This window comes from Oncorhynchus tshawytscha, linkage group LG32 (assembly GCF_018296145.1).
Source record: "Oncorhynchus tshawytscha isolate Ot180627B linkage group LG32, Otsh_v2.0, whole genome shotgun sequence".
Classification (NCBI taxonomy): Eukaryota; Metazoa; Chordata; class Actinopteri; order Salmoniformes; family Salmonidae; genus Oncorhynchus; species Oncorhynchus tshawytscha.
In genome coordinates, this window is record NC_056460.1 from 10,551,589 (window position 1) to 10,572,008 (window position 20,420).

Below are 20,420 nucleotides of genomic sequence, written 5' to 3' on the forward strand. Positions count from 1 at the left end.
GTGTTTGAAAAACGGAGTCATTTTTTCCACCCACTACCACAACGCGTTGGACTGCAGCGTAATACTGCAATGAAAATATAACAGCATGTAAATCTCAGACATACCAAAATCCACCACCGCAAGTTTACAGACACCTTGTGAAACAACATGTACAGACTAATTTTACTTCCCTCCATCGACACGTCATACCCATTTCCTTTATTCTCATTTAGGTCAACTTTAATTATGTACAGCGTTCATTTCTATTGCAGGTTTTACTAGAACCATTTGTAATCTATTTATGATCATGTTTTTGCTTATTAGGATCATACAAAATTGTATTAAATTGTATTAGTAATTGTTCAATTACATATCAAACTGGTTTCCACTTCCAGGCATGCACACACACACCGCAATCATAAACCAACGGTACTAGTTTCATATTGTTTAAGTCTTTTTTTTTTTACTTTAATGAACACCAACTGTATTTTTAAACAAAAGCACAACAAATGTTCCAGGGAAAGAGTGACAATTAGTTTGATGATCTTCTCCGGTAAATGTTTTCAAAGCCACATCAAATTCTATATAGATATACTCGTTCAACAAGTGTGTGTAGATCGGTCATGTTAGAAACAATTTTTTTTTTTTTTTTTTACTTTGCAGTGGAATTTCACCCACTTCAGTGTAATTATTGCAAACCACTTTACCAATTTAAGGCTTTGGAGTTCAATAGCAGTGTTAAGTAAATCCTATCATTTCCAAGTTCAAACTGGGCCAGCACATCGTTAAGGTTCTTACACTAAAGTTTCCTGGTGTTAACTGCACTAAAAGGCCCAAGTAGTGTTTTACTAATTCTCTAGAATAAATGAAAGTTTTTCCTCAACGTTAAAATAAAAATCACTGCATCTTATAAAAACAGGTTTTTGAAAACAAGACGTAATTTTGTATATAACGTGGCAGATAAAGAAACAATTTAAATATGCATGTTTGTCGTTTGCCACACTATACATCATTCTGTAACACTACAGAGGGCTGAGAATACAGGCGACTGGGGGGGATGGTATGTATCAAATGCCAGAGTAGAATGATGGATTGAGGGGGAAGAGAGGGGTGGGTAAGGTAACGATGAACATCGCTATTCAGATTTGTGGAACGTCTTTGCAAGAATGCTTGCATTATACAGTATACATGTAGTACCATGCTAGCGCTGCTCGCCTTTTGTCCTAACCGTTAGTAGAGATGGAGATCAGTGCCATGAGTTCATTTAACTACCGCCAACAAAACATCACACGCTATATTAACCCCATTCTGCCCAGCTCTTACCCAATCACAACACCTGTTGGGTAAAAACCAGCAACTGCGAAACGCCGATGGCGGGGGAAAAAAAAGAAAGAAAATAATTTGTTTGTACAGAAAACAAACAAAGTGAACAAAAACAGCAACACAGGATATATCATATTATTCATGCTTTTTTTTTCTCCATAGAGTAGGAGTGAGATGAGAAAAAAGAAAGAAATTCACAGTTTTCAAACTACAATGCAAGGTTGTGTGTGTATGCAAGTGTTTATGTTTTGCGTGTGGTAACTGTACGGGAGTGTGAGCATGCACTCAGACTTGGGTGTGCATCTCAAATGGCACCCTATTCCCTGTGAAGTGCACTAACTAGGGCCCATTTGGCTCAAGTCAAAAATAGTGCACTAAGAGAGAAGAGAGTGTCATTTGGGACACACACTGGGATAGCCATTCCGCAAAGCATATCTGGGAGTGTTAAACCCCAGTAACCTAACTCATGTATCATCTTCCGATGGGCAGAATGGGGGTAACTACATTCTTTGTCAGACAAATGAATTTGCTTTGTTATTTATGTATAATAGTCTCTTTTCTTTTTCAACGCTTGGTTAAATTCTTGGCTTGTTTGTCGACTTCGTCATCATTTATATTTTTTTCCTTTTAGAGACATTAAGCCTGCTTTGAGTATGCTCGCTCTCCATCTATGGACTGAGAAGGGGGGGCCGAGGCAGCTATGATGCAGGGAGGTCCGCGCTGGAAGGGAGATTGGGTTGTTCAGACCGGGGGAGCTTTGCGTTTCAGTAGATACTGGTGAATGTCGTCGGCGTCGCGCTTGAGCCAGGCGGCATTCAGGAGAATGTTCTCGCAGCACTGCTGCACCGTGCGCTCGGCCGCCGGCGCGTGGTGGCTCTCGAAGAAACTCTGGAAGATACAAAATGGCCGCGTTTAGAATTAAAAACGACAGAAGTTGGCTATACTTATAACAGTTTCATTGAGCGAGACAACACTATTAAAAGAGGTATAAACCAATATGATTGCTCACCTTCACTTCAGCAGCCATTTTGTCAATGGCAAATCCATCCACAGAGAGCTGTGAAGAGGGGTGAATACACAAGTGAGTTGGCTTAGGTCATTGGGCCACATGCAAAAGCTACCAGTTTTCCATAATACATTCCTCTTATAATATATACAGAATATACAGTGCATTCAGAAAATATTCAGACCCCTTGATTTTTCCACATTTTGTTACGTTACAGCCTTATTCTAAAATTGATTAAATGTTCCCCCCCCTCATCAATCTACACACAATACCCCATAATGACAAAGCAAAAACAGGTTTAGAAATCTTAACTTCGTTAAAGCACCTTTGGCCACGATACATCCTCAAGTATTCTTGGGTATGACGCTACAAGCTTGGCACACCAGGTATTTTGAGAGTTCCTCCTATTCTTCTCTGCAGATCCTCTCAAGCTCTGTCAGGTTGGATGGGGAGCATCGCTGCACAGCTATTTTCAGGTCTCTCCAGAGATGTTCGATCGGGTTCAAGTCCGAGCTCTGGCCGGGCCACCGAAGGACATTCACACTTGTCCCGAAGCCACTCCTGGACTGTCTTGGCTGTGTGCTAAGGGTCGTTGTTCTGTTGGAAGGTGAACCTTCGCCCCAGTCGAAGGTACTGAGTGCTCTGGAGCAGGTTTTCGTTAGGATCTCTGTACTTTGCTCCGTTCATCTTTGCCTCAATCCTGACTAGTCTCCTAGTCCCTGCCACTGAAAATCATCCCCACAGCATAATGCTTCACCGTAGGGATGGTGTCAGGGTTCAATCTTGGTTTCATCAGAGTCTTGTTTCTCATGAGAGTCTTGTTTCTCATGGTTAGAGTCCTTTAGGTGCCTTTTGGAAAACTCCAAGCGGTCTCTCATGTGGCTTTTACTTATGATTGGCCACTCTACCATAAAGGCCTGATTGGTGGAGTGCTCCAGAGATGGTTGTCCTTCCCCAGATCTGTACCTCGACACAATCCTGTCGCTGAGCTCTACGGAAAATTCCTTTGACCTCATGGCTTGGTTTTTGCTCTGATATACACTGTCAACTGTGGGACCTTAATATAGACAGTTGTGCCTTTCCAAACCATGTTCAATCAAATGAATTTACCACAGGTGGACTCCAAGTTGCAGAAACATCTCAAGGATGATCAATGGAAACAGAATGCACCTGAGCTCAATTTGGAGTCTTATAACAAAGGGTATGAATACTTAAGTAATTTAAGGTATTTCTGTTGTTTTTAATAAAATGTGCAAACATTTTTATTTTTTATTATTTTTTTTTACTTTCAGCTTTGTCATTATGGGGTATTGTGTGTAGATTGATCAGGATTTTTTACATTTATTTAATACATTTTAGAATAAGGCGGTAATGTAACAAAATGTGGAAAAAGTCAAGGGGTCTGGAAACTTTCGAAATGCACCGTATACAGTGCCCTCTCTGAGGAAAACATGAGAATAAGAACAGTTCCACGACAATGCTTCAGAGCCTTCAGAGTGGAGCATTTACCTTGATGAGCCGTGATATGAGGAAGCCGCCCTGGTAGCGGTTGTGAAGCTCCTCCCAGTTGTCTTTGACAAACTTCCAGGCGGCTTTCCTTCCATGCTTACTGCTTCCGGCCACGCCCCCGATTACTGACACAGTGTCCTGGGGACGCACGTCCTCCTGGGTAGGGGAGACAGAGGGGTCGGTTTTTGCCATGAATTCATCATGCTCATCTTATAGGTAAACTCGTATGACCAAAAGAACTAGGAGGGCTACATTTACGAAGTTAGTTAACACCAGTGTTAACAATTGCACCGGCTATTTTCAAGAATGAACACCATAAAATCGAGACCAAAAGAACACGAGGTGGAAATATGAATGTTTCTAGGCATTTTTGTTCCGTCTTTTATATTCTCCTGACAAAATAGCAGGAGCAAGCAACACACTCCAGATGCCAGGGCAGGAATGGTTGTGTGTACATACCGAGAGGGCAAAGGTGAGGACTTTCTGGATGAGGTCGGGGGCAGAGATGGCTCCCAGCACTCTCTCTATGCGGTTCTTCTCCTCCTGCATGTCAGCCTGCTTGTGAAGCTGAAGAGGGTGGGAGAGATTAGAGAGCGATAATGTGAGAGAAAAATATTAATATTTTACCTTTGGTGTGACATTTATGGGATGAAATCAAATGATATCAATTCTCATCAGTTGACTGTGATTAAAGCTTTATCTGTCACAGATTATTGGTGAGGCTCTAACGGGAGCGAGCTGGTAATCCTCTTCATCTGACTGAGGAAATGTAATTGAAATCATTCACACTTACAATATATGTCTCATGCTTATTGAGGAGACTGATCGCCAACCAGCTGGCCTGGCTGGGGTGTATTGTCTAGGAACCAAATGTGACGAAACAGGGCGGGACTAATCTGAATTTATCCAATAAGAAATGCTTGTTTTCGTTGCAAAACATTTTGCTACGGTGTGCACCATTAGCTGGTGTGACTTACCTTCAGCATTGTGTCCAACGTGGCACTGTCGCCATGCTTCAGCACTGTTAAGTACACCTGGAGAGAAACAAAGACCATACACGTGGGCATTCAACACGGTTTCATCACTTGATTTTTACAATCATTTTATGTCTGTCTCATAAATGGCATCTACTTCAAGTCATGGTGGTACAAAATAACTATCATTAGCACTTAGAAATGATCTACAAATGAGAAGTCACTGCTGGAAAGCAGGATCAATAACATGATTGCAGGTCCATTGTTGAAATGTTGACCACAACTGATTGAAATAAATGGACAGGTGAAAGCAGTACTGACGACGCTTCAACCTAGCCAACCAGAGGCCTAGGTGGAGACGTTATCAAATTGCTGACCAATCAAATCCTTTAAACATTAATGACGGAAAGTCATCAAGAGCCTAGAGTTAGAAGGCAAACGTTAGTTTGGAATGGGGCCTTTGTTTATGTAACTACATGTTAATAACACATGTGTTTCTCTATGAATAAATGTGTGTGTGTGTGTGTGTGGCGCAGAACAGCTTACTGGGCTCCTGAGGTCTGCAGAGAGGATCTGCTTGCCTTCCACATGGTCTTTGAATCTCCGCCGGGCCTCCTCCAGCGTGGGCTTATGTCCCGCCTTCCCCAGCTTCCCCAGAACCAGGCCCCTCAGCAGGGCATCCAGGTGACCTGAGAGAGGGGGGGAGAGGAGAGAATAAAATAACCGGGGCCAGAAAACAGAAGAGGGAAAAAAAAGGAAAAAAACACCAGTCAGTCTCAAACACGTTAAAAACACAAACGCTTTGACACACTGAACTTCATCCAAAAGGACCGAATTTATCTACTGCTAGTCAATCCAGGAGCCAGTAAATCCATACATCACCAGCTCTGGGCTGATACCCCTACTACACAAAACACTTGCCTAATTCCAAACCTGACCCTTAGCCCCTAGGCACTTGAGCAGAACTGAAAGGATTATATAGGTAGGTGTAAGCAATATAGCAAAAAATAAATCCCACCAAGCCTATCAAGAGCGCAACGTAGACTGATTGCCCTCTCTCTTATACCTATCCAACCCAATCAGAGCTACATCAAGTGACTTGGGGCTAAAAGCTGAGGATTGACTCGGAATGACTTGGCAGCTCAGTTCGTAACGCTTACCACCGGCCCCAGGGGGCTCACCTTCGCCCTGCTTGCATTCCCAGCCCAGCTTAAGGCCGATGGGAGTGAACAAGTCCCGGATGAACTCCTGGATCTCCTCGTGGAAGTCGGTGTGGGAGAGCAGGGAGGAGAGCACGCCCAGGTTGCAGCTCAGGTCGCTCCATACAGTGTAGTTGGGCTCGTTGACAAAGGCCTCCATCAGCTTCAGCACCTCCACCGTGCTGATCATGCCAGCGCGCGACTGAGGAAGATGAAGATGATTAATAGGATGAACATGGGAGACAAGAAGAGAAGGAATGGGGGTGGGGGGGGGTAGAAGGAGAATAGAGGAGGAAAATAAAGGAGAAGTAAAAGAGGAATGGAAGAGAAGGAACATGAAGAATGAGGGGGAAGAGGTAAGAGGAATAGAAGAGGTAAGAGCAGGGGAAATGTGGTTAAGAGTCACAGTATTATGATGTTATCTACAGTGTTTGTAATTGAGCCCTGAATGAATGGGACAACAAAGCTTTTGAGGAATAGGATAAAGCAGGAAAACAAGCAGATTAGATTACACATTGTTTATCCAACATCTACAGTAAACATCTTCACAAGAGGCTTTGGTGAGAAAAAGGTTGAAGAATCAATGCTTAACAATTCACATGACAATATCTTAGTCAAAGACCTTAATACTCATGGGTACAGAGGGAGAAAGGAGAAGTATCGTTATCGAACCATAACAGTTACGTTTACATGGCCACAAAACACACAACAATAACATGTACAGGTAACTGCCAAAATAATTTAAACACTTGAGTAAATGAGGGATACAAAGTATATCGAAAGCAGGTACTTCCACACTGTAGTGATGCGCAGGTTGACCCAGAAGGCGCAGTCCCCGCGGGTATATCCGCGGGGCGGGTTTCGGCTCATTAAATATTGTGTAGATGAAGGGCAGGTGGGTGGCAGGTTGAATAAAGAGAAAATACATAAAATAATCCATAAATGTTTAATTCATTCATATATAGGCTACAGAGGTTCTTTCATTCTTTTTAGGCTCTCTGGCATTTGTCCTAACTGTACAGAGCCCCAAATAGCCTACATGCCAATCGCCAAATGCCTTTGGGAACGGACAGAAACAGTGGATGTCGATCCACCGAGGAAAAAAGGACAATGTCGGAGTTTAATTAAATAAGAGAAATGCTGCGAAATGGAGTTGAAAATAAAGAGAAGGGAGGGCCAGAAAAGTAATGTTTGGGGCGCTATACATATTCGACAGTCACAAGACAGGGAACTTTAGCCTACCGTTCAGGTGGATTAAATGGAAAACTGAAATCCGGACACCGACTGTTAGTCTATATCCTCTCGCATAGCCTTAATATAAACTCCTGCAGAATTAAGCATTTCTTTCAGCAAAATTATACACCAAATGTACATTTTGAAATATATGGGATAATATGATTTCTTTCAGCATCTTGAGAGAATGCGAATGTAGTTAGGGGACCGTCTGTAGAGGTGCTATCTTAAAATCAGCATGATAAAAGCTGATCATATTTCCTAGCCACATAAAATGTGTCCAAGCCAAACTGAAATCTTATCAGAAACATGTTGGGTCGTATTTCACAGTTTTCCATTTCCTTACAACCGGTCAAAACGACGTCAGAGAGCTTGGGTCTACAAGGTTCCATCTGGAAAAAGAGGATTCTGAGATAACAGGCTTTAAAGTTACAAACCTTCATTGGTTTAAATGGTGTACATTTTTGATCCTGTATTCTTTTGAACTTAACATGAATTGGGGTATTTAGAGTACCATATAGGTAGAGACCATTTAACAAAACAAGTCAATAACTGGATTGACACAAATGTAGATAAAACCTTATTAGGGCCAACTACATTTAGTCGACAGGCTGTTGATCGACCAAGATTTTTCGTACTTGAGCAGTCCCACACAAACATACATATTTTTTTATGGCACACGAGAAACATGTCTGATTCACACCTCAGTGGACTAATCCATTGCAGAGGCTGAGGGGATGGCACACCAATATCACCAGTAGTACATTTACCGTTAATTCCCATAATTTCTAACCTACAATGTTTGGTTACGGTTATTTCTGTTAATGCATTCAATATATTATTATTACAGTCTTACCGTTCGCATTCTAGGAGTGGGCACGTTGTTTGTAGAGCGCACAACCTAGGCTACACTTGTGAGAAAGAAAGTTTGGGTTTATTTCATTCCATTTTCAAGTGGTCAATCTATTCGTTGTCTTTTGTTTGAAACGCTCCTGTCAATTTTGGAGTAATGACACACACCTGATTACGCATAGAAGTAGGACTAGTCTACCTGGCCTGCTTGCAAATGTCGGCCTATAAGTGTTCCCATTTGAGGATCTGAGACCATTTCTGATCGTCTTAACTCGCCATCACTGTGGAGCTTGTCAAAGCAATTGTCACCTCAAAACAGCAAGTAAACAAAGTCTCAATGGATGTAAAAACAGAGACTCATTAATTCCTCAATGTGACCTATATCGATAACCACTCAGCATGAAAGGGGAACGAAAGTAAAGTGTCAAACCAGTGGAAACGTCATAAAACATGCCTTCCTGATTACTTCTTATCCCTTGCGCAAATAGCCTACAGCTGTGTCTGTCAGGAGCTCACCGGTGCAGGAAACTGAGGGCCCAGAATATGTTGCAAGGACCAGCTTCCGGCTAGACCATGTTTCAACATCCTTGCAGACAGGCAAAGCCAATGGGATTTATAGGATATTTATTTTTATCGTGATCTTTTCTACCTGCAGGTTGCAATGTACATTGTTGGGCTTTATGTAGGCAATTTGTACATATCGGCAATAGAAGTTACTTTTAGAATTGTATCATTTTCATTCATTTCATTTAGATTAAAATGTGCATATGAAAATCATAAGTGGCACTGGTACAATAAATTGGCACTCCAAATGGTGTAGCCTATTACCAGCAACATCAGGAGCATAATGGCAGAATCTGCAAATGCAGCGGGAGGAGGGGGGAACATGAACATTTTTTCTTCTTCTGGTTAGGCTATATTAATCTCTGGCTCCTCAAATAATTTGTGTCTTCATTTTTAAATCGCAGAGCTTAAAGCAGCAGACAAGCTCAGCAACCAACATATAGTTGATTTTAGTAAAACAAAGGGTGTGTCTATATGAAAAAACACGTTAAAATTGAATCTCGGTAGACCAATATTTATTTTGTTGTTGGTCGAGGACAGACTGCACCCCTGTCAAGCTCTCGATAATAGCTTACCAAAATATCAGACATTATTTATCAGAAATGCATCTAAATGAGGGAAAAATAAATCATGCACCCCTGTCAAAAAACATTCCTTAGTCTCTGACTGCACATTTTCTAAATTTGCAGATTAGGTTCAGGTGTGGGCCTCTTGTTTTTTTTTTGTAATACATAGTCGGGCGGTTGCAGATGACCCATTCACCACCACCACACAGGTGTGGTTCCTGAGTAAATTAAGTAATTAACATCATCATGATTAGGGTAATGTATAAAAATGCTGAGCAGAGAATTATTTTGGCTACCACAGCTATAGACCGGTTGGCTGACAACATGCGTCGATGTGTCCGGAAGGCATGCGTTGTTATGATTCTGAACGGTCAGATAGCTAGCAACAATGTGTCCGGAAGAAGGCATGCGTTGTTATGATTCTGAACGGTCAGATAGCTAGCAACAATGTGTCCGGAAGAAGGCATGCATTGTTATGATTCTGAAAGGTCAGATAGCTAGCAAATATGTGTCCGGAAGGCATGCGTTGTTATGATTCTGAAAGGTCAGATAGCTAGCAACAATGTGTCCGGAAGAAGGCATGCGTTGTTATGATTCTGAACGGTCAGATAGCTAGCAACAATGTGTCCGGAAGAAGGCATGCGTTGTTATGATTCTGAACGGTCAGATAGCTAGCAACAATGTGTCCGGAAGAAGGCATGCGTTGTTATGATTCTGAAAGGTCAGATAGCTAGCAAATATGTGTCCGGAAGGCATGCGTTGTTATGATTCTGAAAGGTCAGATAGCTAGCAACAATGACAATAAGCTGCCATGTGGGGAATCGTAGGTGGTTCGTTTCAGCAAGTTGGATCTTGTTTTGACTGATGTCATGTCTATACTAATATGGCTCAAATTCACTAGCTATCTAACCAACAACTATTTGAGAGACAACAAGTGCTCATTGTGCAAAATGTATTTGTTTTCTATTAAACATTTGGAGACTAAATATAGTTTTCATGTCAGTCTAAACCAATCCCGTCTGTTCTGCCCCATAGGAGCGTACGAGTCAATTTGGGTGTTATTTAAAAAAATATTTTAAAATGTTATTTTTTTACCTAACACTTTTTTTTCTTAAAACTTGGTTAAGGGCTTTTAAGTAAGCATTTCACTGTAAGGTGAAATTGTACCTGTTGTATTTGGCGCATGTGACAAATAAAATTTGATTTGACACCATGTTGGGGTTCCCTTAACTTTATGTTGCGTGGATTCCACATTTACAACATTGAGCTGCTAGAGTTTATTTTAGGGGAAGCTTTGACCCTGAGCTTCCTCAAAAAGTATCTGTTTATACACTGAAGGTTCTGTTTCTTTGCCACTGTAGGGCTGGACCAGAGAGATGGGGCCTTGCTATATGGAAGGTGAAAGAACCTAAGGGTTATGTGGCAGAAAGGAATTATTATTTATGAATATGATTGTTACAGGAACTGACCAATTCCCTGTTCATGACTGACTTTAAAAACAAGCACCAATACCATAAATATCAAATGTATTCTTGAACGTTAGCGTCAAGCTAAAGGGCATGTTGGTGTAGTGTTGACGGTCGTCTCTCTCTCACCAGGGAGAAGAGGTCGTTCTGCAGGCCCAGACGATCAACAGGCAGCAGGGTGAGGTCTCTGATACCAGGCAGCAGGCTCTCCAACATGGCCGAGCTGTACTGGATCCTGTAGAAGCCCACTGTTCCTGGGTTGATCTATAGGGGGAGGAGGAGGACAGTTGAACAGCAGCCAAAGACCATAGCCTTGTTGCCAATCTGTTTTCTTCCACTCCTTTGTCGGTGTCATGCAAAACCATTTGCTGTTCCAAATTTGTTAGCTAAAGCGGAAATAAATCTGCCTAACAAGCAAGTGTGGAAGAAAGCCCTTATATGCTTGAGTGACCCCACCCAACAAATGAACAAAATAACGTTCTATTCTAGCCATAAAAAGTACAGCTTAGCATTAAGGAAACAGGAAGATATATTTTCTAACCCTTTGATCAACTCAGTACATGGATAATTATGTTCTGAAAGGCACACACATAAGTAGTTTCACTCTCCCTACCATAGCCTTGTGCAGTGGTTCCCAACCTTTTTGGGTTACAGTACCACCAATTGAATTTTGCTCTGCCCGGACTACCCCCGAAGTAACCCTTTGTGCATTTTACCAGTGAGCCGATGGTCTCATGAGTCTTCACAAGTACCCCCTGTGGATAGGCCAAGTACCCCTATGGGTCTAAGTACCCCTGATTGGGAACCACTGGCCTTGTGGATCCTCTTTAGCATTGCTAACTAGATAGGTTATAATCCTGCTCAAGCAACCATTAGTCCCAATCAAGTGGTTATTTTTGAATGGTTCTCAGTTCCCCGAACTTACTTTGACATTACTAATGACGTTGTTTCAGTGAGCAGCTATTTCTATGGTCCATTCACAAATCCTGACCCTCTAGTGACCCCTTTCAACAGCCCTCTGTGTGACCTTTTGACCCCTTTCAAAGACCTTCAAGGGCCATGGTTGGCTTAACCTCTCGTTGACCCTTTTTGTCAGGTGATTGGTTTACTGAACTCTCAATGATCCCCCACCCGTTTGTTTAGTATTTACCGCCTCAGAATGATGAATGTTACAGCCCATTCACAAAAATGTATAATTCTCCAAGCAAGCAGACCTTCAAGGTCATGGCTCTTGAAGCGAGCATTTTTGTATCGATTTTGCTATTATTAGACAGCTTTTCTATTTCCCTAAAAACATGCAACTCTGTATAAGGATTATAGTACACATTTTAAGGCCCCAGGGCTTGGTTTTCAACTCAATTCTATATTAGACAGACGTAATAGGTGGAATTTGGTTGTCCTCACCTTGACCCACTGGTCAGGGCTGACGCTGTTGATCGTGATGGTGGTCTCTGGGCTGTCCAGCAGCACCTTGAGCTTGGTACAGCCGGGGTCCTCACCCGTACAGATACTGATTGGTACCATCCAGTTAGGGCAGTCCTCACCTGGTGGATGATTGACACACGCAAGACCCAATGAGATGAAGCAAAGTAGGATGCGTGGCTCATGTAGCTAATAAGTGACAAAAAGGGAACCAGCGATTTGTACCTGGCTTTTTTTGTTTGTTTTTGTGTTGAGTTATTGGAAAATATTGTCTTACCATTATGTGGTCCACTGGCACAGAATTTCTTCTGAGATATCTTGAGGATGCGGTCATCCCCTTGCTATAAAAAAAAAATGCATGTGATTATTTAATACACAAACAGCTATATCCAAAACAGAGAGATTCCCTCTCACAGGATAAACACAGAACATTCATATTGTCCAAAGACTATTTCCATTGTGGTCTATTTACCTGCTCCTGGTCCACTACGATTATAGGGAAGCCCATCTGCTTAGTCCAGGAGCTCATCACCAGGGCGATGGGTTTCCCGCTAGCCTGTTCCAGACAGTCCCATAGGTCCTCTGGGATTGGTGGTGGGGAGAGAGGTGGTCACCAACCAATTACAATGCTCAAATATACATCTTGTTATAAATGGACCAGACAAGACGTTATAAATTCAGGAGATTTATAGGAGACTTGACAGTGTTACCTGTTGCTGCATTTTTATGTTGGAACTTCAACAGATAGGAATGCATTCCTTTCCTAAAATCCTAGAGACAGAAGAAACAAAATAGGTTTACAAAGAAAGCTAGAAAATCAAGAAAAACATCGGAGATGAAAACATACAAATAGTTAACAGAGACACAGGCAATACCCGCTTAGCTAGCATATGAAAGAGAGCTTGACTAATTAGTGGACAACAATGGCAGTGTGCCCGGGCAGCAGCTCCTCACCTCGTCTCCTATGTAGTTGTGCAGCATACGGATCACAGACGCTCCTTTGCTGTAGGATATGGCATCAAAGATTTCATCCACCTCCGACGGGTGGCCCACGTTCACCTGCAGCCCAGGGGATCAGTCAGTTCATGCTTTCAAACCACAGTGCGAGGTTTGCATTCATCTGACAGAGATACCTCACGTACATTCACATCTGTTGAAAAACTTCGGTCCAGAACATATGGTATGTATGTATGTATCATCTTACAAACTTAAAGCCAACACACCTCGATGGGATGACTGTTGTCCAGCGCATCCAGGTCCAGGGCGCGGGTGTAGTCGGCAGACACAAACTGTGTCCAGATGTCGTAGTCAGGGAAGCAGTGGTCCACACAGAGGTACTCGATCCATGATGCGAAGCCCTCGTTAAGCCACAGATGGGTCCACCATTCCTACAAGGCAAGGGTGGGATCTTATTGACTAAAACCAATTCATGACAATGCAATTGTAGAAAGTTGTTCAGATAATCTTCAATAATGTAATATCTTTCATGATAATGTTTTTCGGTCATTGACCAGCAGAGTGTTTTTGGTTTCTACATAAGCAGTAAAGAGTGCAGTGGTTGTTTACCATGGTGACCAGGTTTCCGAACCACTGGTGAGCTAGCTCGTGTCCCACCACCAGGGCCACCCACTGCCGTGAGGACGAGCACGAGTTCTTCGGGTCAATCAGCAGCGCCGTCTCCCTGGGACAATGAGGTCACACAGCGAGGTCAACTCAAAGAAAAACAAGCGCAAAATGCGAATAATTTCACACTCCCCCTAGTGGTAGCATGCATTAACACAAAAACATAAATTGCATATAACTTTTTTTTTTTTCTTTAAAAAACAATCATACATTTCCCACCAGTGGTAACAAAATAATCTGTGTGGAATAACATGATTGGCAGGCTAACTGTGCATCCTCTCATTAGTTGCAAATTTAGCAACATTACTTTAGATTTACCTGTAGGTAACAAGGCCCCAGTTTTCCATGGCACCTGGAGGGGGCAGCACCAAGCGTGTTAGATCTGGACTATAATTCCTATTTTTCGTCACAATATAATAGTTGAAATAGAGTCATTTGAATTGTACTTACCAGCAGCAAAGTCAGCGATAGCTATTAGATCAATTTTAGGCAGTGGGTAAGGAACATTGAAGTAGTCGTTGTAGAACGGTAAGGTCTTTACAGCAACCTGTGAGAAAAGTCGATGGAAATGATATCTAGTTTTTTTTCTATTTTACACTTGATGCCAATTGTCATTCATCAATATGTGACACATGACTAGTGTTTAGTACTGGTCTAACCAGTATCCAGGTTTAAAAAGGGGTAAAAACAACTCACCTCTAGTGCAAATTTCCCTTGTTCCGCCTTTCCGGTAGGCGTGTAGACGCGTACGGTCACGCCGTCCGATGATTGGCCTTCCACAAAGTCGTATTCGCCGATGACGAACGCTACAAGGTACGTGGACATGATGGGGGTGGTGGCGAACTTCACTTCCAAAAGGCTGTCATCTTCTGGATGTGGCTTTCGATCGATGACATTCTGTGTCATTGAGGACAAGGGCATATTAGTATGGACAGAAAATGTAATCAGAAAGTCCTATCAGAGTCAGCAATGCTTTTGAAGAATGAGCTCATAGCCTTTAACAGTCCACAGGGCAGCCATCTTGGAAAAACATACTAACTCGGTTACATTTTGAATGCCAGCAGACTTACTCTTGTAGCTAGATGAGGGGGAAATGCAGTGACCCAACAACACTGTCTTATGTTACATAAGCCAATGTTAGCAGAGCGCAAACAACAGAGCGGCGAAATGTGACTCAAGCTGTTTGGGGTCTTGTGTCCCCAGGCGGAAGAGTTCGAGTGCGACACGTACCATATTTGACAAGGCTACTCGGTCCTTGGGAACTATCAGAGAGATGTCAAAGGTGGCTTTGATAGCTGGCTCGTCCCAACAGGGGAAGGCCCGGCGAGCGTCCGTGGCCTGAGGAGAGAAGAGAGGAGGGAACACCATGGGAGGTTAGGCGAGATACTTTCAACACATTTCACAGCGTGTTACGCCAGGCCAACATCCTGGAGGGTGTCAGAGGGCTGCTTTATAATAAAGCTACTCCAATGACCTCTAGTGAAAGTTGAAAATAAACAACATTCCTTATATAGCAGCTGGGCATGTCGTTCCCCTCCCCACATTTTTTTTCTTCTAAAGTTAAAAGATTACAATGTTGCATTATCAAGAATCCACAACAAAGGCTGCTAAAACATTCAGCGTAGAGCCAGGGTGTGACAACCCTCAAACACTATTGCAACACGGGTTAAGCAAATCAACTCTGCTGCCGAGAGAAAATGTACTCATTACTGTACCAAGAAGTGTTGCAGGACAGGAGGAGCACCTAGTTACTGTACCTCGAACTGTGTGACAGCAGCATAGCGGATTTCTCCTGCAGGAGTTGCATATTTACTTCTGTAGAAACCTTTCATCTTGTCATTCAGCTCCCCAACAAAGTCAATCTTCAAAGTGCCAGATCCTGGGAAACAGGTGCAAAAACCAACGTGTGTTTATTCAGCCTTTACTACAACAAGAGGTTTGTTTTTTTGTCAACTACAAACAAAAAGACATGGCATGGTGTCAAACACCAGGAAGAATATTGAATGGCAGAGAGTGGAGGGTTTAGTATAAACCTAAAAATCCCTGGAGCCATTCTGGTTAACGGCGAGTCCTTTGACTTACCTTTCTGTAGAGCACTAGGGAATGACAGAGTTACTTTCTCATCCTCATTTTGATAGTTGAATCCTGTCGCGTTAATTTCTAAAGAGTAGGAAAAAAATGCAAGGCTGATATTCGCTGCCATAACATAATAATGAAAAGAATATACAAATGTGCCTATCAGGCCTGAAAAAGCAGGAAGAAATATATCGAATAAAAATAATAAATATATATATCTAATAGTTTGTCTATATTTAAGAGAAATATGAAAAGACAATTGACAGAATCTCACCCTCACCTTCCCCTCCCTCTGGTACAAAGGATGCTGTGATGATGTCGATGTCAGCACAGTTCATCACAATCTGGTTAGTGGCCAGGTTAACCTGGGAAAATGACAGAAACACAACTACTAAGTCAAATCTGGGCCTAGCACACCCTTGTATAAATCCCCGGGATTACATAAGAACACCATATTTTTAACAAGTGTAAAAAATAAAAATAAATGTTTGGCAGTCATTCTAGAGTCCCTCAACGATAATACTCCCTCGATATAATACTTGCAACTAGGATATTTGTTTTTCTGCCATAAGCAAATCCACCATTAAGGGTAAATCTAATCTGAACTGTGTCAGATAGCAGCAATAGGGATCAAACAACTTACTGTAGGCCAAGCAGGCTTAACCTACAGTGGCTCAGTGTCACCGTGAAAAACAATTGTGGCTTGACAGGGAGAGCGGAAAGGGAGTGAAAGAAGGTTTGGAGAGGGGGAAAGAAAGAGACAGCCTATAGGGCTGACTAGAATGCAATGTGATTGCTGCTCATGCGACGGTCTACCGTCCGACTTATTGAGGGCGGAACCCAGTGGCACACTCAGACGCGGCTTTCTGAGAGAGTAGGCTAGTCCCATTTATTGACGGTTGGGTGCTGCCGTTGTTTATTTTGATACTCAGAGAGCTGGGAGGTTGTAACCAAGAAGGCAGGGCTGTAATTATAGAGTGTGCTAGGTGATGGCACGGTGCCACATCGCTATGAGTCTTATTGGCTATTGTGCGGTTATCTGTAGACTTTTAAATCATGGGCTGGCGTTGACATTAACTTGGCTAATGAAATTATAGATTGTGCATACAAATAGCAGCCACGCAACTGACAACACATAGCCCATGTATTGCAGTTAAAAATGCCATACTTGACAACTGTATGTCACTTAAATGCAAAGAGTAGTCTAATCCTTTCATCTAGCCTAATTTCCTTGGCAAATGCAGTTCACAAACTGCATAAAACAATGTGCCACCCCCCTATGGATAGGCTACCAAACATAGATCAGCGGCACATAGATAACCCATACCATAATCTTTTAGATTTAGACAATGTGTGTAACGTACTAAAATAGTTTAGCCTGGCGTTTTAAGTGTAATTGTAACACAGCCAGTGTTATGTCCCCATGCTGATGAGTAACTTGTGTTCCTAGCCTGTGTTCTGAGATGAAGATGGTGTATGCAAACATCTGAGAGGAATCTACGCACCACATTTGTCACCAAATATGACACCCATTAGAAACTAATCAAATGAAGCAAGCAAGTCTGTAATACACATGTGGTGTAGTATTTGGGATGGGCATTTGACAGTTGCAGTACTCGTATTGGGGAAAAAACTAAATCATACTCAAGTATTACAGATAACAAATACTAATTGCCCCATACAGAAAGTGTACAAAACATTGAAAACACATTCCTAATATGGAGTTAAATCCCCTCCCCTTTTGCCCTCAGAACAGCCACGATTCTACAGGGAATGGATTCTACAAGGTGTCAAAAGAGTTCCACGGGGATGCTGGTCCATGTTGACCCCAATTCTTCCACAGTTGTGTCAAATTGACTGGATGTCCTTTGGGTGGTGGGCCATCCTTGATACACATGGGAAACAGTTGAGTGCAAAAAACCCAGCAGTTTTGCAGTTCGACACAAACCGGTGCGCCGGCACCTACTACTATACCCCGTTTAAAAGGCACTTAAATATGTTGTATTGCTTATTCACAATATGAATGGCGCACACATACAAAAGCCATGCCTCAAGGCTTAGGAGTGGCTTGGTTTCTTTTTTGTTGTGCCCCGCAAGTGAAAGGATAGTTGTCTTTAAGACTAAATGTAAATTGTCTGTACGGGTAGCCAAGGCACATTCCACCAAATAGTTTTACAGTATAACTAAATAAATAAAAGTCATCTCTAGTTAGATCGAGCTTTGACGTCCGTTTGAGAATTAATGCCCATCCGTATAGAGTAATTTGTTTACACCATCAACATACCAACAGGCAATGGGAAGTACGCAATGTTGCACACCATTTTCCCAATCACTGACAGATTATGAATCATTTAACTACATTTCTGAAAGTGTCATTATCATCAAACAAGATCCGTTCTGAATGTTATACATCATGGGTGTTGAATGTCTAGTGTTTTGTGATTGAAATGGTCTGCTAGCAACACGCTTGCAAAATAGGTTAACACAGACGGAAGCTGGGAAGTCTAGTAGGAAGACATTTACAAGCTATGATTTAGCAAACATTAGCTCAGTTAGCACTAGCGCGCATGCTAACTGGGTGCGCTGACATGCAACTATCGTTAGCATTGAAGCTAAATCAACATCTTTACATTGACGTTGATCATACTATACATTCATTTAAAGTGAGAAGTATGTAGTAGTGACTATTTGCCAGTGAACGATTTGCAAAAATTACAGCGAGCTAACGTTATTGTGCCTAGCTATCTAACTAGTATTAGCAGTTAACTAGCGAATGACGGTTCATCTAGGTAGGTAGCCAACTAGCTAGTTACTCTGGACAGTACCATTCAGGCCAATATTTTCTACATTGAATACATATATGTTCAACCTAACTAAAGTGAGCTAGGCTAGCTATTTGCCACTACTATCATGGGTTAGTAGATAACGTTAGTTTGTGGTTCGCTAGCTGGCAAGATAGCTAGCTAGTTAGCATTTTTACGTTCGCCATTCGAACGTTGTACATTAGGCAAAATAGATTACATAACCATGCACCAAGTACGATACAAATTGTCTTTCAATTACTTCACCTACCTCCACAATCGCCTCTAGCTTGCCCTCGAAAGTGAAGTCGATGAGGTCGGGCTTCAAGCACAACCCGTAGTTGACAGGGTAGACGTCAGTGGGCAACCTTACGAAGGGCCTCCTTTCAGGCATGGTGTCTGTATTTTGTCTGGTGGCGATTGCGAAGACGGTGCTGCTGTGTATTACTCGGAATTTGATAGTTCTGAAGTTCTGCAAAATGGGCTTCGACAACAAAACTGGATCTTGGGGAATTACTCGTTTTACGAATGACAGCGAAACCCGACGGCCAAGAACCAGCAACATAAAATCCTTAGCTAGAAATGTTACCAGCTAGGGTCCTCCCCTCTCACTTCAAATCCACCGTAACAACGTGTGTAGCTGCGCAGTATGACGAGGAAACAGCGTCATCACAGAGGAACACTGGAACAAGGGGGTGTGTTCAATATGTTTGGTTTTGAATTAGTTTGTCAATTGCAGTAACCTTTTTCTCTCCAAAAATATAGCTATGTTATGTAAAATATTTGACATAAATCATAATTGACATAATCTCTGAAAATAAGTAAGAATTTGCATTAAAAAACAGGTTGTTTACCTTTTTATGTTGTGAAAGTGTTGATGATTGTCTATGTTGTTGCCTAGTAGTGAGCGTGTGTAAATCACCCATGGAAACAAGCAGAGGGCTTAGCTACTCACATGACTCGTGTAGGTCATTGCAGACATCTCTTTATCAACTATATTTTGTTTGCTTAAGAATCCTCCTGCCAAAAAGACGTGCACAGCCACTGAAGGTGTTCGAAGTAGCTGCTGCTCAAATCTTCAGATCATGTCATGAAAAAACAACCAATTTAAGAGACAATTCCACTATCTAAACCCATGTAACTCTTTATTATATGTAACTCTTTATTATCTGTGTCCAACGGCTAAGTAACTGGTGCTGTAACCTGCATCCATAAGAACCAACTTATGCTTGATCCAAAAATGTGGTCGGGGGCGTATGGATGGTGTGATGCAATTGAGAAGCCTCAAGAGGCAAGCAGTGGCCAAATTGCGCTCCGTACTGCACTTGTGCGCCTCAAATTTTGTAACAATGAGTAGGGCTCCATATAGCTTCGCATTGACATGATTAGTTGATGGTAGGTGCGGGTATGAGGTCCTGTATAAATACAAACTCACTTGACAACTTATTTCAGAGCAGCTCTGAGATGCTTAGGGAAGCGCAAAAACTATGAATGCACTGACTTCTGCAGAGGCCATATCAAAGGCGCTGCATGGTCATTCTGACGTCTGCATTGGCAGTGCAGCACTACGGTCAGCATTTACCGGCTATGCAAGTCAGGGCATTCATACTTCTTGTGCTTTGCGGGGCAGCGTAGAGCTGTTGTGAAGGAAATTGTCAAGGAAGTGAGTTTGTGTTTATACAGGACCGCCCGCCCTCACCTACCATCAACCAATCATGTCAATGCAGAGCAAAATGGAGCCCTCTGCCTTGTTACAACAGTTAAACATTTGGCCACACCTTGTAGATTTTTTGTCTTCTGATCTAAACATCTTTGAACTATAAATCA

General features: G+C 42.2%; 1 protein-coding gene across 4 annotated transcripts; it reads right to left on the minus strand.

Moving 5' to 3' along the window:
* Positions 1 to 592: 592 nt before the first annotated feature.
* On the minus strand, positions 593 to 19,222 carry LOC112245656 (puromycin-sensitive aminopeptidase). 4 transcript variants are annotated; one of them, XM_024413783.2, is made up of 23 exons: positions 18,865 to 19,222; positions 16,073 to 16,157; positions 15,799 to 15,876; positions 15,474 to 15,595; positions 14,947 to 15,054; positions 14,413 to 14,613; positions 14,167 to 14,263; positions 14,035 to 14,068; positions 13,660 to 13,774; positions 13,317 to 13,481; positions 13,048 to 13,152; positions 12,804 to 12,864; positions 12,566 to 12,675; positions 12,371 to 12,434; positions 12,076 to 12,215; positions 10,801 to 10,935; positions 5,973 to 6,192; positions 5,338 to 5,480; positions 4,795 to 4,851; positions 4,277 to 4,384; positions 3,818 to 3,973; positions 2,312 to 2,359; positions 593 to 2,190 (listed from the first exon to the last, which is right to left on the minus strand). In XM_024413783.2, the coding sequence occupies exons 1-23, from the start codon at positions 19,156 to 19,158 to the stop codon at positions 2,044 to 2,046; spliced, it is 2,793 nt and encodes a 930-aa protein (XP_024269551.2). In that variant the 5' UTR covers positions 19,159 to 19,222; the 3' UTR covers positions 593 to 2,043. The 4 variants fall into 4 exon arrangements, with proteins under 4 accessions (XP_024269551.2, XP_024269550.2, XP_024269549.2 ...); XM_024413782.2 differs by having other exon boundaries at positions 16,067 to 16,157; XM_024413781.2 differs by having other exon boundaries at positions 5,952 to 6,192; positions 18,865 to 19,221.
* Positions 19,223 to 20,420: the final 1,198 nt, after the last annotated feature.

Excerpts from the sequence above, each read along its gene's own strand:
- LOC112245656 (XM_024413780.2), bottom strand. The coding sequence starts at position 19,158 with ATGTTGCTGGTTCTTGGCCGTCGGGTTTCGCTGTCATTCGTAAAACGA. Across the intron at positions 4,852-5,337 it reads CTGCAGACCTCAGGAGCCCA|GTGTACTTAACAGTGCTGAA; the intron begins GTAAGCTGTTCT and ends GTTTCTCTCCAG. Across the intron at positions 2,360-3,817 it reads TCATATCACGGCTCATCAAG|CTCTCTGTGGATGGATTTGC; the intron begins GTAAATGCTCCA and ends CCCTCTTCACAG.